The sequence below is a fragment of the Leptonychotes weddellii genome, chromosome 4 (assembly GCF_054177405.1).
Source record: "Leptonychotes weddellii isolate Sample4059 chromosome 4, ASM5417740v2, whole genome shotgun sequence".
Classification (NCBI taxonomy): Eukaryota; Metazoa; Chordata; class Mammalia; order Carnivora; family Phocidae; genus Leptonychotes; species Leptonychotes weddellii.
This window is the reverse complement of record NC_138372.1, coordinates 82,702,632-82,721,393: the sequence shown is the minus strand read 5'-3', so window position 1 is coordinate 82,721,393 and position 18,762 is coordinate 82,702,632. Positions and strand designations below refer to the sequence as shown.

Genomic DNA, 18,762 nt, shown 5'->3' with positions numbered 1-18,762 from the left:
CAAGGGCTTTTTAGAAGTTCCTAGGTCAACAATTTGGAATTTCAACAGTGGCTAATCTTGCTGCATGTTCTGCACTATCATTGTACAATAAGTTTTAAACACGGCTTTTCCTAGCATTTTGATGCATCAACCTGTGCTTGGAATTAAATAATTGAATGCTTACTATGTACCATGAAGTCCACATTCATTATTTTCCTTGAATCTTCATGATTACCAGATGTATGATGTCCCAGTATTAGCCCCATTTTGAGATTAAAAAAAAACCCAAAACAACTGGGCTTAGAGATAGACGTCTAAGTGATTTCCTCTAAGTCTTGCAGCAAGTAAGAGGTAGAGATGCAATTCAAGCCCAGGGCCTAAGTGTGTCTGCTTACTATGTAGCTCATGGCTCACAGCCAGCACCATTGCCTGCTCTATCTACCACTGCTTTCTTCTTGGCATTGGTTTCCTGTTGTCAGGTTAATCACTGCCACTGATAATGAGGTTAACCCAAGGATGCATTCAACTCAATAGAAGTGGGGGCGGGGGTGGAGGGAAGAGAGAAAGAGAGAGATTGACTTTAAGGGCATTTTTTTTTGGAAGGGCATTTTTGAGGGCATTCATGTGTGTGCAGGCATGGGAGTGATATGAAAAATATTTGTCAACCTGTAATCGTCAACTAATTAGAATGAGTATCTGTTATAACACTGGTGCTGGAGGCACCTTACTATGACAGGTGTTACCCCATTAGTTGGTGGATCTTAGGGATGGTCTGAGAGATCCCAGGGGAAGGCACTTAGGGATCCTCATACTGTAGCCATTTATCAACTGACAGCAGAAGTTTCAATATTTTTGCATAGAATATCAGCCCTATATGGGTGGATCTGAGGGAAGGAAAAAAAGATTTCAGAGTGAGATAAAGCTATTGCATACTCAAGGGTATATGTGAAATATGTTAAATTGATATAACAAATCTAGTCTCATCCTGTTCCAGTCCTTCCTTTACAGAGCAGCCAGAATAATCTTTCTAAAACGAATTCTGACCATTTCATTCATTCCCCTGTCTAAAAGTGTATGATGGACCCCGGGTCTGTCTCCTCCCTGATGAGAAGAAACTCCTCAGCTTGGTGTTCATGAAACCATGTGATCTGGTCTCAGGTTGCCTTTTGAGCATATTCCCTTCCTCCCAACACACACACACACACACACACACATACACACACACCTTATCCTCCCATCGTATCAAAACTATTTGATATTCTGGAACACAGTGTGTTAGCTCACGTATTTTTGCTCAAGAAGTTCCATCCTGGAAATCTCCTACTAATCCTTCAGTACTGAACCAAACATTGCTTCTCTGGGAAGCTCACTTCTATCTGGGCTTCACTAAAAGCACATACATAGCTCTTTCTTAGTTCTGATTACCTCTGTCAAAACTGTTGTGTTGTATGTCAGCCTCTCACTTCAGATTGTGAACTCCATGCCCATATGTCCACAGCAGCTATCTTTCTTCATCTTGCAGCCTCTACTGTTAGTTCATTGCCTAATTCACGGTAGGTACTCAAGAAATACTCGAGAGGATAAAGCATAAAGCATTTGCTTCCATAATCTCACTGATCCATACATACCAAGGATGTGAGGTGCTGGAGCTGAGGGACAGAGGGTTTTGTGCATCACACAGCCCTTATGTGGGAGGGCCACACGTAATCCAGTCTTCTAACTCCAGAAGGGAAAATTTGGTGACATTGTACCTTTTTATAATACTCTAATAATTAATCCAGAAAAATCAAGTTAGGACCTTTTTGGGATATACCTCCCCTAAGGCTGGATTAGTTTCCCTCTCTAATGCCTTTCCCTGGTTACACCTATTCATTAGGTCCTGCTGCATCAGGAAGTTTACATGAGCCTTTCTTTTTGAGAAGAGTGTCTTAATTGCAAAGTCTCCTTACAACGCATGCCTTGAGTCTTGGGCTGGTTTGGGTCCTTCCTCTGTCTGTTCCTCCTTCTCTCCTCTTGACTGTTGGCTTTCTCTGGGTCTCCACATCCAGATGTTCCAGGACCAACGACTCTCCTTTGAGTTCTGGTTCCTCACATGGTCCTTGGGATCCACCAAGTCATCCAACCCCCTAAGGTGTTTTCTAGGAATCTATGGCAAGCAGGACTTTTAAACCATGACCTTATGCAGAGCTTATGTGCAGATGTGCTGCCTATTTGTCTGTTAACGTTCCTCTCCAGTATGGCTGGAGATGCTCACCTCCAGCTCCGGGGTCCCATCTTAACCTTGGCATCCTCAATGCTAGATTTCTCAAACTATCACCACAGTTCTTTGCTGCCCATGGCAATAGTATGGCAGTAAATTTCACTTTGGCTTTACATTGCGTAGAAGCGTAGCTTACAGATGACTATAAATTCCACATGTAGCTGGTGAAATATTCTGTATGGTCTTGGAATTGGCTTTAGACAGTTCCTGCATACTGACATTGTTTTCAAGTGAAAAGTAAGCAAAGGAAGGTCCAGCGCTGTGCTGTCCAATATGGTAGACACATGTGGTTATTAGGCCTTGCAATATGGTCAGTCCTAATTGAGATGTTCTGTAAGTATAAAACACACGCTTGATTTCAAATATAGTATGAAAAAAATGTAAAATGCATCCTTAATAGTTTTGATGTTGATTATATGTTGAATGATGCTATTTGAGGTATTTAAAGGTTAAATGAAGTAAGTTGTTAAAATCAGTTTCTTCTATTTATCTTTACTTTTTAAATGTGGGTAACAAAACACTGAAAATTCCGTATGTGGCTTGCACAATTTGCTATTCGACCGCACTGCTCCAGAGGATTTGCCTGGTGGCCCTTTAATATTAGTAAGCTAAATGTGTACAGATAGACTAGAAAGTTAGTGCATAATGAAAAAGCAGAAAAGGTTATGAATGACAGAAGGAAGCTTCTGCTCAGATTTTTAAATTTCTGTTCCCTGAATACGCCGACATGCCACCTGCCTGACAAGCTTTTAGGAAGGCCTGATAATCCCCAGAGAAATGAGGCTGAACCAAATGGCATCTGTCTGAGGCTCGCTGCATGGTTCCTAACCTCAGAGGCTTAAAATCAATATTGATTTTTGTCATTTATTTTACCCTGGCATTTAAATATCCTTTAGATTTATTGCCTTCAGGTTTTTGGTTAAGTTTCAGCTCTGGGTGTGATAGCAGGGGTGGTAATAAGTTATGTAAATATCATTTAATTTATGAACTCTGGAGCTCCGGGGTAGTTTTCAGTTCAAGAAATATATTAACCACATACACATCACCCTTCATTTTGCGGTGAGAATTTCCAAGCTGGGTCCCTAGTGTGCCACTTAATTTATGGTCTGGCCAGGTACCTGGATCTGAGCACAATATTTCAATATAAGTTGCTCCCGCATTCAGAGGGGAAGAAGACGGGCTTCAAAGAAGCCAGCTGGACAGCTGATGGATTGCTCTCTCTCTCCTCTATGCAGGCTGGGGCCTTAAGTAGCTTTTAAAGCTTGTCAATGGTTTGGGTCTTTTTCTGCTCTGAGAAGCTGCACGCACTGGCCTAGACAAGCGGAATCAGCCATGCTGCAGCAGGCAGAGGGCAGCTCCCAGAGTTACTTACGTTGACAGCCGGAGTGCCAGGAATTTCCCGGCAGACACTCATCACACTTAGGCCCTGTTGTTCCCGTCTTACACTCACAAAATCCTGAGCCATTACAACGATCATGGACTGAGCCCAAAGGGTTACAATAACACTCTGTAGAAACAAGACAACACACAGGCTGGAGACAAGTCTGCATGGCTTATAGGTTATCAACACAGGAGCGTCACTTAAATGCATCTCTTACTTAACGGAAGATGTCCGCTAATAAAATGCTTTGGCAAATAGGTTGATTTTGGCCCTGTGTATTGATTTCTCCGCCTGCCATGATGCCATTTTTATGATATGGGAGGAAATTAACTGAAAACTTTCGAGGAAATAAGACATCATGTTCTTCATGGCTAACAGATCATAATAGAGATTCCATTTGTTAGGGCATTTTTAGATGATTTAATGAACACCATGAGAAGTCTGTATATCAAGTATAAATCAATATGCCATCAGTGTAAAATCTGTTTTAAATTATTCAAATAGGCTTATCTGTTACACTCAATATTTGAGAACTGCTGAACATTGTTAAAGTGCATATGAATGCACTTTGTTCATTCAAAGGCATTTTTACTTGATGATTTGGGAGAGCACTTTAACGTGTATGTGAGGAGCCTGTAGATGTTGTTTAGATGCTAGGCACCTTAGTAGGGTTTTCATGCAGCCTAGATTAACAATCATGAAAGAAAAATAAAGTTTGTAATCCCAAGGAAATTTCAACATAGGCATAATTTGAGACACGTGTTTTTCAGGACAATACAACTTTGTCTAGTAAAAAGTAAATAGAATGTTTTCTTGATGACTTACACATTCTTATACACGATATTTTTGCTTCGGAAGCTCTGTTTTGCTGAAAGGCTGAATCTGACATGGGAATTGTTTAGGTTTCCATTAGTTTGAAAGGCAACAACGGCTAGTTTGCAGCTTTTGGAATTTGGGGGCCAAGGTTTCTTTCCTCATTACCCTACTGTATAATCTGGGCAAGCCTCTCTGTCACTCTGTTTCCTTTATATCAAAATGCCCCATTAAGAGGTTTTCTTTTTAAAAACCAAATAAAATACCAAGCAACCAACCAAGAGAAGCCCTGAGAACTTCAGCTTATAAGCATCAAGTTTAGCGTTTTAGATTGGCAACAGAGATTCAAGCTTTAACGTTACAAAAAGGTCTGGAGGTTTGGCTCTGTTTTTGTCACTGGGATTAATTTGACAATTTCGTCAAAGAATGTAGAGGGTCTTAGAATTATGACTTATTTCATGTTGATTAAGTCAGTTTTTGAGTTCAGCATTATTGTGATACAAACATTCGACTAATAGAGACATATGGAGGGAAAAATGAATCTAAATAAACTAAAATGCTCCCTCTTTGCCTGGCTTGGTTTGTGCTTAATAACTAAAGTTTTATTTTAAGTGGGCATTTTTTATCTTAATGTGTGTGTATATGGGAGTTGTTTTTTAAAACAGTGATTTTGTTGTGGCTTTAAAAATGTTGTGTGTACATTTATAAGTATGTATTTATAATTACTCAACACTTACTTTGTTTCTTACTATTTAAAGTGTATAAGTTGACAATGAGTCACCAACACTTCGTAAACCAAGGAGTAGAGTTATATCTGGCCAACATGAATTCATGTGCTACTCTAGTCAATTAGCTCATAGCAATTATATTAATATAAGGGTTTAGATGCAAAGAAAGTAAACAGAATTTTTTAAAAATGTGGAACATCTACACCGTAGGATATCCCAGTAGTTGTCATAGGAAAAGGTGATTAAGTGTAGTGTTATTCAAACAGTAATGAAAATAAGTGACAAGGAGAGGTGTGGTCTACACAACACCTTATGTACAAATAACTTAGTTTTTTTAAAAAATATCATTTGTGGGATCACAGTCAATGGTAGATATTGGTGATGGCCTTGGAGTATTATATTTTATTCCATGAAATTAGAAAGAACATGCAGGACTATTAGGCTAAAACAACATGAAATATTTTTGGAGGTTTGATTAAAAAGTTATACTACAGTTGATTTATAGGTGTTAGAAGTGTTTTATCTATAGAAGGTACCTCTGGTTACCTGATCTTGGGTTTAAAGGGGTATAAAAAATAATACAGCCTAATTTGAGATATGTTTAATAGTAATTGCTGAGCCCTGTGTTTCATTCTGATGTCAAGCTTGTTATCAGAGATTATTAGCAGTGATTATCCAAGGTCATGAACCACATATCCTCTAGCTTCCTGCTTAATGCTTGAGTTTATATGAAACAGAAGCATGCAAGGGTGTCAGCTTCATGTAATTGCTGTGTCATACAGGGTAATTACATGCATCTTTGGAGACATGGCTGTGCTTGGAATTTGTATGAAAATGGGTAAGTTCACAGGTAGTCACAAAAAAGCAATCACTGTGGCAACACGAAATAGTCTGCATTTTATATTTGCCATAATATAAAATGATGCAAATAGTTTATGACATCTATTTCAATGCAGTCTACATTTTGTCAAAGATAGGGGCTATTCCCTTATAACCAGGGTGGTGGATTTCACTGTCATTTGTTAAAGAACTGACAAAAGTGCCTTTCTTTTCCTCAGAATTAGAGAAGACTTAGATGAAGTTCAAATTTTCCAAGATTGGCGCTTAATTCTGCGAAAGTGAATTAGGTAAATATCCATTCATTTTCACTTGTGCTTTCTATACAAAAAGATATTAAACTCTCAATTACTTGTGGTGTATGCTCTTAAATTTAATTCTCAGTCCTGCCTCAAGCCTCTTGGGGAGCTGAACTGTGGAAAAGAGGGAATTGGTTCATGCTTTTTCATAGGGCAAACCTTGGCAATAGGGAGCCACAGGCTACCAATGGCCCTCAGAGAGCAAACTCCAGCGTTAGCCTGGTGGATAGGCAGCCCTGATACCTCAAGTGGGAAAAGCAGAATCCATAGCTCTTTTAGGAAATAGTTATTGATTCGTTGTATGCATATATAGACTCGAGACAAAAGATAGACTGTAACATACACCAGCTAGCCACATTTTTCAATTTATTCTTTACAAACAATTTTACTCCTTAGGAAAAGGGCAGCAATTTAAGGACTTTTGGCAGGTGGGGAATATTATCACTAATTTCAATGGTACTTAAAAATTCTCATCTTTGGGTTTACTAATTTACTTGGTTTGAAGAGTATAAAATACTGAATAGAAACATGTTTGTTTCAATAAAATAAAATTCCCCAAAGATTTATAATTTTAACTAATAAACTTTCTAGAAATGGAGAAAACAACTGCTTTTGATTTTTTTAAGTAAGGAAAAAATGTATATTAAGCTTTCCATATTTCATCTCTAGTTCATGCTATTTAAAAGACAAAAGCTAAATAGGCTTTCTTCCTGTCTGGAGATAATCCAACATAGATTTACAACACAACTATACCTTTTAAAATTGAATAGGAAGTGCAGATTTTATAGTTCATAAGATTATTTTAGGACTGGAAAAAGGCCAAAGTTCATAAGAATAGAATATTCTGAGTAAAACATTGGGATATAGTTGTTACCTATGAAATATTATATGGAGTAAAATCTTTTCTTTTAGGGCCTTTTCTTTGTTCATTTAAAATAATATGAAATTAACACTGTAAAATATTTTAATCTTAGGTGTTTTACAAAAATGATTTTTATTCCTCTGTTCCTATTTATTTTACCTTTCTCTTGTTTCCATATTTATAGTATGACATTTATATATTTTGACAAATGACATTCAGTGAAATGTAACTCTGCATTCGAAATTCTGACAGCTACATGTCTTTTGGGTTATTGATAACCTCAAATCTTTGTAGCCCTAGTAGTTGGAAAGGCAATTGAATTTCTGTTTGCAAGCTCATAGCGGAATTGTTACTGTCATCCAAAAAAGCATACCATAACTAGAAGTCTGACAAGCTTAGTTTTGCTAATTATGTCAGGATATTTGGGAGAAGGTGTTCAAGCTTTGAAGTCAGAAAACTAACTCTTCAAGAAAGCTATATGATTTGGGTCAATTTGCCTTACTTTTCTCAACTAGAAAATAGAGGAAATTATCAGTGGAATACTTACCCCACAGTTTTGTTAATGAAGATTAAGTAGAAAAAACATATTTGCAAGTGAATTCACAGTTTACCAAGTGTTTCCTGTGTATCCCATATGATCCCAGTTTGACCAGGAGTTCTGAAATGACTTACCTAAGGCACACAGCTATTAAATAACAAACTGGGACGTGAACCCAGCTCTTCAGCCTCTAAGTCCAGTAATTTCTCCACTAATTCACAAATAATAGATAAGGAGGCACTTTGAAAAATAGAACATACTGTAGATATAAACAGTATTATGTAAACTTGGCCTAACTGAATTCAAAACAACTTGTATAGCTATATTATGTGATCCTGGGCAAGTGGCTACATGACCTTGACAATCCAATCAGAAAACAATGCCCCAGAATTGCAAATTAATTAGATTTCTTTTTTGATCAAAAGACTGCCTGCCATTTTTCAGCATGTGTTTTCTATTTAAATTAGTCTCTATGTGCAAAATTCTACTTTTAAAATTAGTTGCCTGTGTCGACCTGCTGGTGAGGTAACAGATATGCACGTACCCTTGACCATTTCAAATATATGCATTTCTTCAAAGTAAATTGTGAAGTGAAATTCCATTTATTATTTCTTATTTTTCCATCAGCTCCCTTTCTTAAAGATGGGTTCCACTACGCAAAAGGTAGGAGAAACTTTTTTGGGTGGGAAGGGCAGGTTCTCACCTTGTTTATGCTGACTACTGCTCAAGTAGTCATGGTGGGTGGGGGAGAGCGCTCGAGAGAACGCTGTGGACCCAGTTTCCCAGAGCTTATTTACCTTGGAAGCTAAGAGAATTAATTGCCTACAATAGCTTTGAGAAATTGCTTCTCCTTTTGGGGGCTATAAGAAAATTAAATAAATGGAACTTCATCACTACGGATGGAAAAGTCAGGCAAACTTCTATATTACCAATTGCTAATGGCTTTCAATTCCAAATGGCAATATTTTTAATCAATCGATATTTGTTGGTTACCAGTTATATGCAAGAGTTTATCCTAATTTCTCATAGCTATAATTAAATCCCATAGTGTGAGTTTCCATCTTAAAAGTTGAATGTACAACTTAAGACTTTATCAGTTTGATATTACCAGGTTTTAAGATTGCATGCAAAAAAAAAAAAAAAGAAAGAAAGAAAGAAAGAAAGGAAGAAAGAATAATAGAAAATTCTTTATCTTCTAAACATGATTTTTGGCTCACCATCTTTAAAGCAACAATAACATAAGGATTCAGGATATATCCCCCAATTCAACCAGCACAAGAGAATTTTAAGTCTACCACAAGGATGTTTTCTCCATTGAGAAAGTTCATTCTGGCTCAGCCGTGGTGCAACTCAACAGCCTCTTCACCTTAAATAGCTCCCCATAGCTCGAAAGGCACAGAACAATAGCTGAAATTATAATGGAACTGACCTATGCACACATTCTCATCGTCCAGCTGTGCGGAAGCATTTCTGAAGTAGCCCAGCCTGCATAACTCACAGTGCTGCCCTCTAGTGTTGTGTTTACAGCTCACGCAAATGACTGTATTGAGCAGATCGATATAACTGCATCGATTGGAGTGGCCGAAGCATTCACAATCTTGCAAGGAAGAACAGAAATGTATACAGAGTGTATACAGCAGCAGAGTCACAGCACACTACATGCTCGGATAAAATGAGGAGTGGAGAAGAGATGGCGGGATGGCATTACATCTATGTGATGCAACATGACACATGGCAACCACAGGTGGTGGTGATTGGCATGGGAGTAGCATCTGTTTCAAGCAGGATAGAAAGGTTGGACACTCAGAACATGACTGGAGAGTGCTAATTCTTGGCATACAGTATGAACAGAAGCATTTGCAGGTGTACACCTTTTAAAATTTGGGAAGGCTCGGTTGCCATTGATGCAAAAGTCTAATTTTTGCACCCTGAGAAATTTACTGTCTTGGTGCCACTTCCCCCATTTTTTCTTCATATGTGCACTCTTTAAAAGAGGGAGGGAAGTATGTGAGCATCGAGGGCCTGAGCCTGCCATCACCCATGACTCCTCTGTTTGGAGTCTCATTATCATTTATGTCAAGACAGTAACTTGGTCAGGATTTCCAGTAATTATGGCAAATTTCATAGGGATCTAGACAACTAAACAATTCTCTATTTTTGTTTTTTTTCCAAATGCTAAGAGGGAAGACAGCTTTTGTAAGCCTTTCATCAGGCCACATCTGATGTTTGTTTATCTGTGAGAGAAAATATAAAAAGCAGGGAGAAGATTTGTATGGGAAAAGCGCTCTTAAGATTTCCTTTTCACCCAAGTTTCAAGCTAAGTCTGCTACAAAAGAAGGATTAGGCAGCTAATGATTGGGCAGGACCCTCAGATTTCCTTTTCTTTGTTTCCCCAGAATGTTGGAGGGGCCTCTGAGGCTGAGGTGTGAAGGTGGGAAGAACTAGACAAGGAGATGGGGAGAGAGGAGGAGAGCAGGTGGGGAAGGGTGGAGAGTGACTAGATTTTCTCTGTTGCATCTCAGGGAAGCAAGAAGTTGTTCATCTAATTCAGCGTTTTTCAAAGAAGTGGTAAAGACAAAGCCTTTATGGGTGGAAATAACTATCAAATCAGACAGAAAAAAAAAAGGTGGGAGGAGTAAGTATGTGGGGAAGCTAATTTGTCTTGTCAAAATATGGGAGTAGGCCTAGCTGGACATTGATGAGGAAGGTCAACCGTGAGAGTAAACCTTGTTTATCTAATCTAAAAATGCTCCTCTTATTAAAAGTCTGGCTTTTACTTTACCTCACTATGAAGCCAAACACAGCCACTATTTGAGCTCATTCATTCATTCATTCATTCAATAAATATTTTATTGGGTTGATCTACCATGTGCCAGGCACAATGCAAATGTCTGAGTTACCCTTTTGGCCTAGATAGATTTTGGAAGTAACGCATTTGATGAGCAGAGTAAAGATGAATGGGCACTGTCAAAATGAATAAGGAGGAATAAGGAAGAGTGACTAGAATTTTTTTTTTTTTTTAACATGCTGCTACTCATCAGAATGGTGTGGGTTCATTTAGTGCAGAGCCAGTTGCTATAGTAGAGAATGGAGGTTGAGGTCCTGAGAGAAAAAAATCAAATTTGGATAGAAGCAGAGGAGGACACTAGAAATTGTAAAGAGTGGAAGATACCAGGAATAGGGTCAGCACCTTGGGGACTCTAGATGCTTAAAGAGAAGCAAGAAGAGGGAGGCTCCTGAAGGCAAGCCACTTCCTTTAGGGGAGGCTAGCTTTGTCACCTGTCTAAGTGTGCTGGGGGCTGGGACTGGGAGGAAGCAGAGAGAGCGAAGGAGAACAGAGTGGGAAGGGGGCCTTTGGGACTTGGATGTGGGAGATGGGGTAAGAACATACCTGCATAAATGCAGTAGTTAAGGCATACCACATTATTAATAATAAAATAATAACAACAAAAATAATACAATTACAGATCACCAAATGAAATATTCTTGGAAAACAAACATTTCACTCCAATACACTATATCTCCCCAAGTTACACCTTGTTTATGCTGGCATTTCTGACTTGCTAGGAAACCTAAAAGGCCTCTAGAACCTTCCTTGGTTGAGGATTTGAAACAGGGAGAAACTTTCTGGTCTAGAGCCACCCAAGAATAGAGGGTGCAGGAAGGAGACACAATTCTCAAATCTAATTGCTTCTCGGGACTTCTCCAGAGCTGCCTGGAATTGCTGAGGACTGGGCACCAACAGCTCTGTCCTCTGGCTCTCCCTCTCCAGAAGAGGTTCCTTGCCAGCCCAGGTTGGCCCTTGGTGCACCTAATATAATTTATTCAGCTTTTTTCAAAGGCATCATTTATGTGCATAAATTGATCCTAGGAACTTTTTGAAACTACATAGAAGTCCTTGTTGTCAAAAAAGCTTGTTTTGTGGGCAAGACAAACACATGCTTAGAATAACTAGAAAACAAAAGAGCATGTGCTAAGAAAACCAGACAGAGACACAGAGCGATCTAAGGAGAAATTCATTTAACTTGAGGAGAATTAGGAAAAACTAACTTAACACTGGGCTTAACACCGAGTCTTCTGTGAGGGTACATAGGGTTTATTAGGGGGAAAAAAGGCAAGGTGTGGGGGATGAGCATTTCAGGTGAAAGGGGAATAGAGCGTGCAAAGGTATGAAGTTGGGGTAAGTGTAGAGAATAAGGCTGGAGAAGTTTCATAATGTAGTTCCTTTGTGGGTATTTGAAGGGTTCTGTAAGATCTGTCCAATGGCCAGAGCTACATGCTGAGCTCCATCTGACAGTTTTATCCAAGAAAGAAAACATACCCATAGATATCCAAGTTCAACACTTACAAGACCCAGCCCATGAATCTCCACGGACACGTCAAATGTCACACTACTGTCTACTCTTTGAATTCAATGGATAGTGTACATTTTCGTGATAACATTATTTGTTTCTGGGTCTTGTTTGAGAACCGATTTATTATTTTCAATAGGAAAAGATAAATAATATAAGTTGTATAAATAATTATATATAGAACCATATAAGCTAAACACCCAATATTAATACATTTATTTTAGAAGATAAGTGGATATCCAAATGTCTTTTAATCTAGGAAATAGGGTCCCAGTTTGATTCTTTTAAGACTTCTAAGACTTCTGAGACTTCAATAAAGCTGTCTTCTCTGGCCATGATATATTTGAGAATGTAAAATGAGAAAAAGATCTTTGAAAAACATGAGAGCACTGTATAAATGTAAGGCATCTCAAATGTAATTATTATTTTTCAGTATCCTGTTAATCTACCACTCTTTAGGAACTAGTCTTTCCATGTAGGCACAGAATCTTTGAATGATCATTAATGATGTGGTCTGAGCTACATTATCATATTAAGACCCTGCAGGGATGATACTAATAGTTCAATAATTCTTTGATCTTCCAGTTCATTGACTTACCATGTCCTCCCTTCCCTTCTTACAAAGTATAGAGTCCATGGTCCATCCTTACAGTGACTTCCTTTCATACACTCTCATCTCCCTTAGCCCCCCTAGTGCCCACCCCAATCATAGTCTCCTGGGAAAACCTGATCCTGCTTAAATACAACTCTCCACCTTTCCATGCCTATACCCCAGGAGCTAAATGTGGCTGGAGTTTTTCTCCAACTATTTTGAAACGAGTCTCATTTTAAGTTCATGATCATAAACCTCAAAGGGACCTTTAGGACTGCCAGGCAACCCTTCCTGAAATAGGGGCTTCTGGGCCACCACTCTCTTTTGCTTCTCCTTCTTCCCTACTCACTGATGTAGGAAAGACATTAGGGTCCAAAGCCGACAGCCCAGAGAGAATTCTTCAGGCATCTTTGGTGCAAAAATGTGGTTTTATTAAAGCATGGGGACAGGACCTGTGGGCAGAAGGAGCTGCACCGGGGTCATGAGGAATGGCCCATTATATACTTTCAAGTTGGAAGGCAGTTAGGGATAGCTTAAGTCTCTAAGGAATTTTGGCAGCAAGGTTTCCAGGACCTTGACGGGGCTAGCTATTGTTGGGAAAAGGTCATTTATTACCGTCTAATAAAACCTTAGTCATGAGACCCTTCATATGTATATCGGTGGGCCATATGCTTGGCGGATGATTGCCAACATGTATCTTGGGGGTTTAAAGATAAAGGAATTTTTATATGTTAAAGTAGACTTACAGAGTCCTGAGGGTCAGGTTAGGATTGCCTTTAGCCCTTAGCAAAGTGTCAACGTTGAGGCAGCTGAGTCCCTAGAGGAATGTCACTCTGCCTGTTTCAAAGACTTGTCAGTGGGCTGTAGAGAGTAAGGAAATTTAATAATTTTTCTTCTTCCTTTGTTTTCCACATCACTCACCATTGTTTTTCCCTCTCTTTTCCCTTTTGTCCTTTCTCCTCAAATGTCTCAGGGCTTAGTTCTTGGAACTCTTTGCTCTTTAGGCTCACCCTAGAGCCAGGGTTCTTTACCTAGCTTTGTGACTTTATATACCATCTATATGCTAACATTTCCAAAATAGTTATTTCAGCCTAGATCAACTCACCAGTTAGTGAGACTTCCTCCAAACTGACCTACTCAATTGCATTCTTTTTTTTTTTTTTAAGATTTTATTTATTTATTTGACAGAGACACAGCGAGAGAGGGAACACAAGCAAGGGGAGTCGCAGAGAGAGGGGGAGAAGCAGGCCTCCCGAGGAGCAGGGAGCCCGATGCGGGGCTTGATCCCAGGACTCTGGGATCATGACCTGAGCTGAAGGCAGACGCCCAACCATCTGAGCCACCCAGGCGCCCCTCAATTGCATTCTTATTCTACACTTGGACATTTAATGGATATCGCAACTTCAAGACGTTCATAACTGAGCTCTTAGGTTACCTTTCCAAACCTGCTACTCACCCAGGCAGCCCACCCTATCTCAGTAAATGGCATCTTGGTTCCTCTAATTGTTCAGCTTAAAATTCCTGGAGTTGTTCTTGATATCTCTTTTTTTCCTCACCCCGACAATCAATCAGCAGATCTTGGCTATGCTTTTAAAATACATTCTAAATCTCACCACCTCTTACTATCTCATTTTTAGTTAAAGGCACATGGATTATTGCTTTGGTCCCCAAACTGCTCTCCTGGCTTCCATCCTAGCGATAGTCTCCTCTCCACACATCAGTCAGAGTGACTCTTTCAAAACTTTAATTGGGTCATGACATCCCTTTGCTCATAATCCTAATGGCTTCTCATGTCATTCAGAATCAAAGACAGAGTTTAAATTCATGCATTCCCAATTGATCTGGCCCCTGGCCTTCCTGGTGGCTCATTGCTCTCACTCTCTTCCTCACTGGCTGTACAAAGCTCCATGTTGCTCTGCAAACATGTCAGGGACTTCCCCAGGGCCTTTGCTTTTGCCTTTACTTCTGTGTGGAACATTTTTCCCCTGGACATCCCTATGACTTGCTTCCTCACTTTGTTTTGAGGTTTCTGCTCAAAGAAAATTCTATGACCACTCTATCGGAAATAATAGCCCCCGGCCTAAACATACTAATCCTCAATTTCCTAACACTATTTAATTTTTTTTTGTAGAATTTGTAGTATCTGAGAAGTATATTTTAAAAAATTTTCTCTCCCATACTCTAAGTATAAATACGTGAGTGTAGACTGTATCTGTTTTGTTCACAGGTGTAACCATGAAACTCAAAACATCTTCCACACATACTAAGCACTCAAAAAATGCTGTTGAATGAACATATCAACGAATCCGTGATGATCTTGAGGTGCCTTCCTTTGCGAAACAGGGGAAGACACAAGAGGACAGTTATGTTTAAATTCATCGCTCCCCATATGAATTCCATAAGAGTCTGGCTAGATCCCGGATATTAAAGAGTCTAGAAAAACAACAGCCATACAACAAGATATAACGGAGTTAGTGATTATTTTTAGCTGAGGGTTGTCTATATGTCAGTGAAGATCAGTTTAGGCAGAAAAAAGGAGATTTGTAAAAATTGCTATGGTTTTATATAGTTTTTCAATCTCAAATTACATTGTAGACAAGTTTTAATTGCTGTTGTGTAGACAAGCTTATGGGGTCCTCTAGAACACATTTCCAAGGCATGGCATGCAAGCATTGGCAACACCTATTTCCTGAGATCCACCTTGTGCCAGGAAACAACATAGACTAGTCCTGCCGAGTCTACCGCAGTTTCTCAACCTCGGCACCATTTACATTTTGGGCCAAATAACTCTTTGTTTTTCTATATCCTGGAGGATATTTAGAAGCATCCTTGGCCTCTGCCTACTAGATGCAGGGCAACCCCCAAGCTGTGACAACCAGAAGTCCCCTGGGGGGGAGGGCAAAATCCCCCGTCAGACATGTATGACATCATAAAAAGCACTTATGATAATATGGTCTTAGTAGCTTAGTTAAGAGCGATAAAAAACTAGGGACCAATAAAAGCTAGGGATGTTTTAGAAGAAGAGTTCAGAGTTGGTTTTCTAGATCAGGAAAGACCCAACCCTTTTAGGTAAATGTTCTTTCCGATTGCCACTGGCTGGGAGGAGGGCTAGGCAAGGAAGGGTTCCCAGAAACAAGAGGTTGGAGGGAGAGAGAGTGGAAGACGAAGAATGGCAGAAGAGGAGGGGTTAAATTTCCCCTTGGTGTCTTTTTTCTTACTGTTCCCCGTGTTGCCTCTAATCATAGGTTACATTGCCTACACAATTAGGAGATCAAGTACTCAGAATGGCACAGGTAGTTTTTTCTGTTTTGGCCAAATGAGGCAAGCTGGTGAAAATTCATTTTAGTCCCTCAAAAAAAAAAAAGGATTTGGGAAAAAGAGTTTAGATAGAAAGTGAAGCAATGAGAACCCTTAAAAAGTATTTTCCCCTCACTGCCTTCACAGTCACCGTGCCTCGGAGGGGCCCCGTCCAGGGGTGATAGTGAAGTGGCTGCAACGTGTCGCTGGTCCTTACCACCCCCACCCCAGACCCTCTCTTGCAACCTGATGTAGCTTTTGAAGCTCTTCCACATACATCATTTGATGACGATATGGAGTTTTTTTTATAAGTCATTAGGTGGCTTCTCCCTGCCTCTGGAGATGTGTGTGAACCTCATTAGAGCTGTGACCCCAAGAAACTCAAGATTCAACGATGCAGGGTCAAATTCCAGGTCAAGAGGCCTCTTGTATTTCCAGTGTGCTTGAGATGACGTAAAAGAGATGGAATCTGTGAGAGTCCCTGTTGCTTCCCTTTCTCCCCCACCTCCATGGTTTCTTTGTGTAGATTTGCATTTTGGAGATAAAGATCTCCCTTCTGTGGCCTCAGTGACTGCCTTCTGATGTGCACTCAAACCCAAACAGGCTTGATACCCTGGGAACCTGTGGCTGTCCTGTTCCTAAAGAACTTCGTCCCCCCAATTTCAAATCCATCTGCATTCCCCTCAAAAGGGCATTGTCCATGTTTGATATGTAAAAGCACATTGTGAAGAAAGTTTAAGACATGGTTTAAATACTGTCGGTTTCCCCTTTCCCATTTTCAGACCAGTTTCATCTTTTTCTTTATACACCACAGAAGGACCGACTCAACATTAATTAAAATCTGGAAAATGATTTGACTCTATTCAATAAGGAATAAAGAAGCTATTATGGTCATTTTCACCGAGTGGGTCAAACTAACTTCAATTTTGCTAATAAATATATTTCTTTGTAAGAGGTGTTTCATGAAAAAAAAAAATCAAAAACATGACATAAGCCCAACAGTCAAGGGTGGAAAACAAGACACACCTGTCACATAGGACATTTAAAGTAAAATGGTAAAATAAAAACAGGAGTCTTTATGTTTCCTGAAAAATCTTCATTCTGTGAACGACAGATGCTAGCTGGAATGGGCTATTCATGAGTCACAGATGAGATACTGCTTGCTTTCATTTAAAGAAAGCAATATAACTATTATTTTCAGGTCGTAATCAATGCTTCACCCGGTGCAGATCTGCACTGGTATTTGTTCAAATTCATTCCAAACAATGGAAATAGAAATTGTAAGGTATTTCATTTTTCACAAAGTCAAATGGGCACAAAACACGGAACCTGCCACTCTGTTCTCATGAAAAGCATCCTTGAAACTCACTTAGAGTGAGTTTCTTTATTTTCAATGCAAATGAGCAACAATGTTAATACTCTAACATTCATGTTCTAAACAGGATCCTAAACTGTTTTAATGCTTATTCACACATTAATCTTTCAGAAAACAAATGTTGCAGCATTTTTAATTTACAGCAGTCAAGTTTCTGAGTGAAGCTTTTTTTTCCTCTTACAGATGACATTCTCAGTACTATTTGATGCATTGATTGGAATCAGTCAACATGCCTCACCAATAAGCTGATGGGTACACTTCACAGATATTCCAGATTCATACAGTGCAATGTTTCACAACACATAACACCATGAAATCACTGTATGAATCCAAGAATTCCTACCTCTCTTGTGGTTTGCAACTTGAACAGAAGAAACTGTTGACAAAGCTAATTTGGGAGCAACTGGATAGGTTTAAAAGAATGAACAGCACATTAGAAACAATAGTGAAACGTTCAAACTGTAATAACTTATTATCAACCCACTCAAAAAGGAGCCCTAAAGGAAGAGACTATTTGTATATGTTGTTTCTGGGAGATGGTTTCAGTCACAGAGGAAGTCTTGTATTTGGCTGAAAATGGTTTAACATCGTCAGTAATAAAGTTTAGAGGTTTTATTTTCAGAGGCAAAAAGAATTGAATTACCATTTAAGTTAAGAATCCAGTTATGCAAGGATTATTCCAGTAACAATATGGGTATTAGGATCCCCTATTGTCCCTCTCTTAAACCAGTAGTAATGTTGAGGTAATTTGCCATCTCATTGCCTCAATTCACTGTCATTCTCTCTGTGTAAACCAAAGCTCATCTACATATAAGCCAGTTCGATTTTTTTTGTTGAACAGATTAGACATCACAGAACAGAATCACAATGTCAGCCATCTGGCCCTCAGTCTGAGTCACCTTGAATCTGTCTCCCTTTAAAAGAGTATAGTCTTCTCAACATTTATTACCTCTGTGATGATATCAGTTCGCTAATGGCAGAGATTTCTCTCTAAGTTGCCTGCCATTTCTTTTCCAATTATTCATGATGAGTTGTTTGTGAAGATAGCTAAAGCAGGATAGAGCCTGATGTTCTTTGCAGATGTTGACAAGATAAATTACGGCTGCACCGAACTGGCCTCTGCCAGAAAGTGCACCTTTAGCTAAAATTTCAGGTTTAAGCACTTTATTCAACTGCGCTGCTTCTCACATAAATTCATTTGAACTCATTATCCACATTCGAAAAAACTGCACCTGGTGTTAGCTGGAGATTTCTGAAAGTTTTCAGTACTGTGACACTGACAGGAAACATAGCAAAATAATTAAGTAGGTCTGTTTCAGGTTTTGAACAATGCATAATCTTGTTCATCTCAAAACTCACTGTGGAGAAGTGTTAAGTCTTAGATCCTGTCTTGTATAATTTGTTGAGCTATGAAATTCAATGGGAAATACTGAGTGACATTTTACTGAA

General features: G+C 39.2%; 1 protein-coding gene across 4 annotated transcripts in view; it reads right to left on the bottom strand.

Moving 5' to 3' along the window:
- NTNG1 (netrin G1) overlaps positions 1–18,762 on the bottom strand; it is a 314,772-nt gene that overhangs the window by 42,002 nt on the left and 254,008 nt on the right. For 2 of the 4 annotated variants that reach the window (XM_081815569.1, XM_081815570.1), the window contains exons 7-8: positions 17,657–17,716; positions 3,612–3,746 (exon numbers count right to left, since the gene is read on the bottom strand). The exons of 1 other annotated variant lie outside the window; for it this stretch is intronic. In XM_081815569.1, the coding sequence (XP_081671695.1) occupies positions 3,612–3,746; positions 17,657–17,716 (195 nt within the window). The remainder of the gene's footprint in view (positions 1–3,611; positions 3,747–17,656; positions 17,717–18,762) is intronic. One more of the 4 variants, XM_081815571.1, reaches the window with a different exon arrangement.